This window comes from Cydia splendana, chromosome 6 (genome assembly GCF_910591565.1).
Source record: "Cydia splendana chromosome 6, ilCydSple1.2, whole genome shotgun sequence".
Classification (NCBI taxonomy): Eukaryota; Metazoa; Arthropoda; class Insecta; order Lepidoptera; family Tortricidae; genus Cydia; species Cydia splendana.
Window position 1 is genome coordinate 22,963,908 of NC_085965.1, and position 2,121 is coordinate 22,966,028.

A 2,121-nucleotide genomic window follows, 5' to 3' on the forward strand; every position below is an offset into this window, starting at 1 on the left:
TATTGCGAACAGTTATTTCTTGACACAACAGTGCAAGCTGAGACTGGACATTTCGTAGTCGAAATGCCTATACAAAACGAAAAGGTTCAAGATTTAGGTAATTCGTTTCAAAAAGCCTATCGATGTTTATTAAGTCTTGAGTCTAAGTTTCAAAAAGACCCCACGCTCTACACATTATACAAGGCGTTCATTTATGAATACATTGAGCTAGGTCATGCTGAGTATATTGATGACTTTCAACACACACAAGTGCCACAGTGCTTTTTGCCACATTTAGGTATTTTAAGGCCAGAAAGTCGATCTACAAAATTAAGGACGGTTTTCAATGCGAGTAGCAAGACGTCGTCGGGCTTGTCTCTCAATGACATAATGTTAGACGGACCGAACATATACAATGACGTACTTGACATAATACTCAGATTTCGAATGTACAAATATGCGTTCACTTGCGAAATAGTCAAGATGTTTAGGACTATTTTGGTCAAAGAAGAGCAAAGGCCGCTACAAAGAATATTATGGCGAGATTCGAAGTCAGAGCCTTTAAAATGCATTCAGTTAAAAACTGTAACATACGGTACAAAATGCGCGCCTTATCTAGCATGCCGGACTCTGCGCATGTTAGCTGGACAACATAAAGAAGAATATCCAGAAGCCGGTGACATTATCGAGTCTGAATGTTACATGGACGACTTCCTATCTGGAGCAGACACTTTTGACCAGGCGCAACAAGTTTGTAGTCAACTTATAGAAGTTTTACAAAAGGGAAACTTCGTTCTTCATAAATGGACTACGAATGAGCCTCAACTACTTACAAATGCTGTATCTACAAATGATGACACAGTATATGATTTTACCCCTAGCGCAGCTGTCAAGACGTTGGGAGTGAAGTGGTTACCACAAAGCGACGCGCTTACTACAGCTATTCCAGAGCTACAACAGTTCGAGCTTACTAAACGCAATATACTGTCTGCAATAGCAAAAATATATGATTCTATTGGCATACTAGCGCCAACGGTCATTATAGCCAAGATCCTCATGCAAGACATTTGGAAAGCCAAGATTGATTGGGACATGGTCATTCCAGAAGATCTACAAAGAACTTGGCTAGAGTTTCAAGCTAATCTGCCCGAGCTCAAAAACATTAATGTCCCTAGATACTATTTCTCTGATATACCAACGTGGATAACCTTGATAGGGTTCAGTGATGCTTCTGCGAAAGCCTTCGGTGCTGTTGTTTATTTCAGAGCCACATATCCTCACAAAGAACCCACCTGCAGTCTTGTTATGGCGAAGACAAGAGTCAGTCCAATTCGTGTTCAATCATTGCCAAGACTTGAACTATCTGGATGCTTATTGTTAGCACACCTAGTTGACAAGCTGAGAAGAGCATTCAAAGACAAATTTAAAATACATGACATTGTATTATTCACAGATTCACAGATTGTATTACACTGGATTAAGTCGCCATACAAAAAACTACACACATTTGTGTCTCATAGACTAATGGAGATTATAGAATTGACTAAGTCTGAAATGTGGAATTACGTCAATACCAAAGAGAACGCTGCTGATTTACTCACACGAGGAGTTTACCCACAGAACTTACAGAGCAACTCACTCTGGTGGAACGGTCCAGATTGGCTGCTTCGAGATCCTAGTACATGGCCAATGGCCAACATCATCACCTGTGATTACTGACGATGAGCAGAAGATTGAAGTGATCGAGCCACGCACCGCTCATACTGTGTGTACTCAACAAAATATACAGGATGATTTCTATACATACTTTCAGAAACATTCTAACTTTAACAAACTGACTAGAGTATTAGCTTACATGTTTAGGTTTATAAATAACTTACGTAATTTGACTAAAGTTGTGTCTTTTCTCACAACACAAGAACTGAAAAGTGCACACAACTTCATAATTCAAACGATTCAGCGCGTACATTTCTCTAAGGAGTACCAAGAGTTACACACATTGAAATCACATATTATACAGTCCACAAATAACATAAACTCGAATAGTACTACTAGTGAGAATAAACACACTGACGTTCGTAGCTTACACACTTACAAGTCAAGCCCTCTACGTAAGCTCAACCCTTTTCTTGATGACGATAA

General features: G+C 39.4%; 1 protein-coding gene across 1 annotated transcript; it reads left to right on the top strand.

The window, feature by feature from the left end:
* Positions 1-462: 462 nt before the first annotated feature.
* LOC134791628 (uncharacterized) lies at positions 463-1,698 on the top strand. Its single transcript, XM_063762676.1, has one exon. It carries the CDS (start codon positions 463-465, stop codon positions 1,696-1,698), a length of 1,236 nt encoding a protein of 411 aa, XP_063618746.1.
* The last annotated feature ends 423 nt before the right edge of the window (positions 1,699-2,121 follow it).

Bases quoted from the DNA above. Each gene is read 5' to 3' on its own strand.
- LOC134791628 (XM_063762676.1), top strand. From the start codon at position 463: ATGTTTAGGACTATTTTGGTCAAAGAAGAGCAAAGGCCGCTACAAAGA.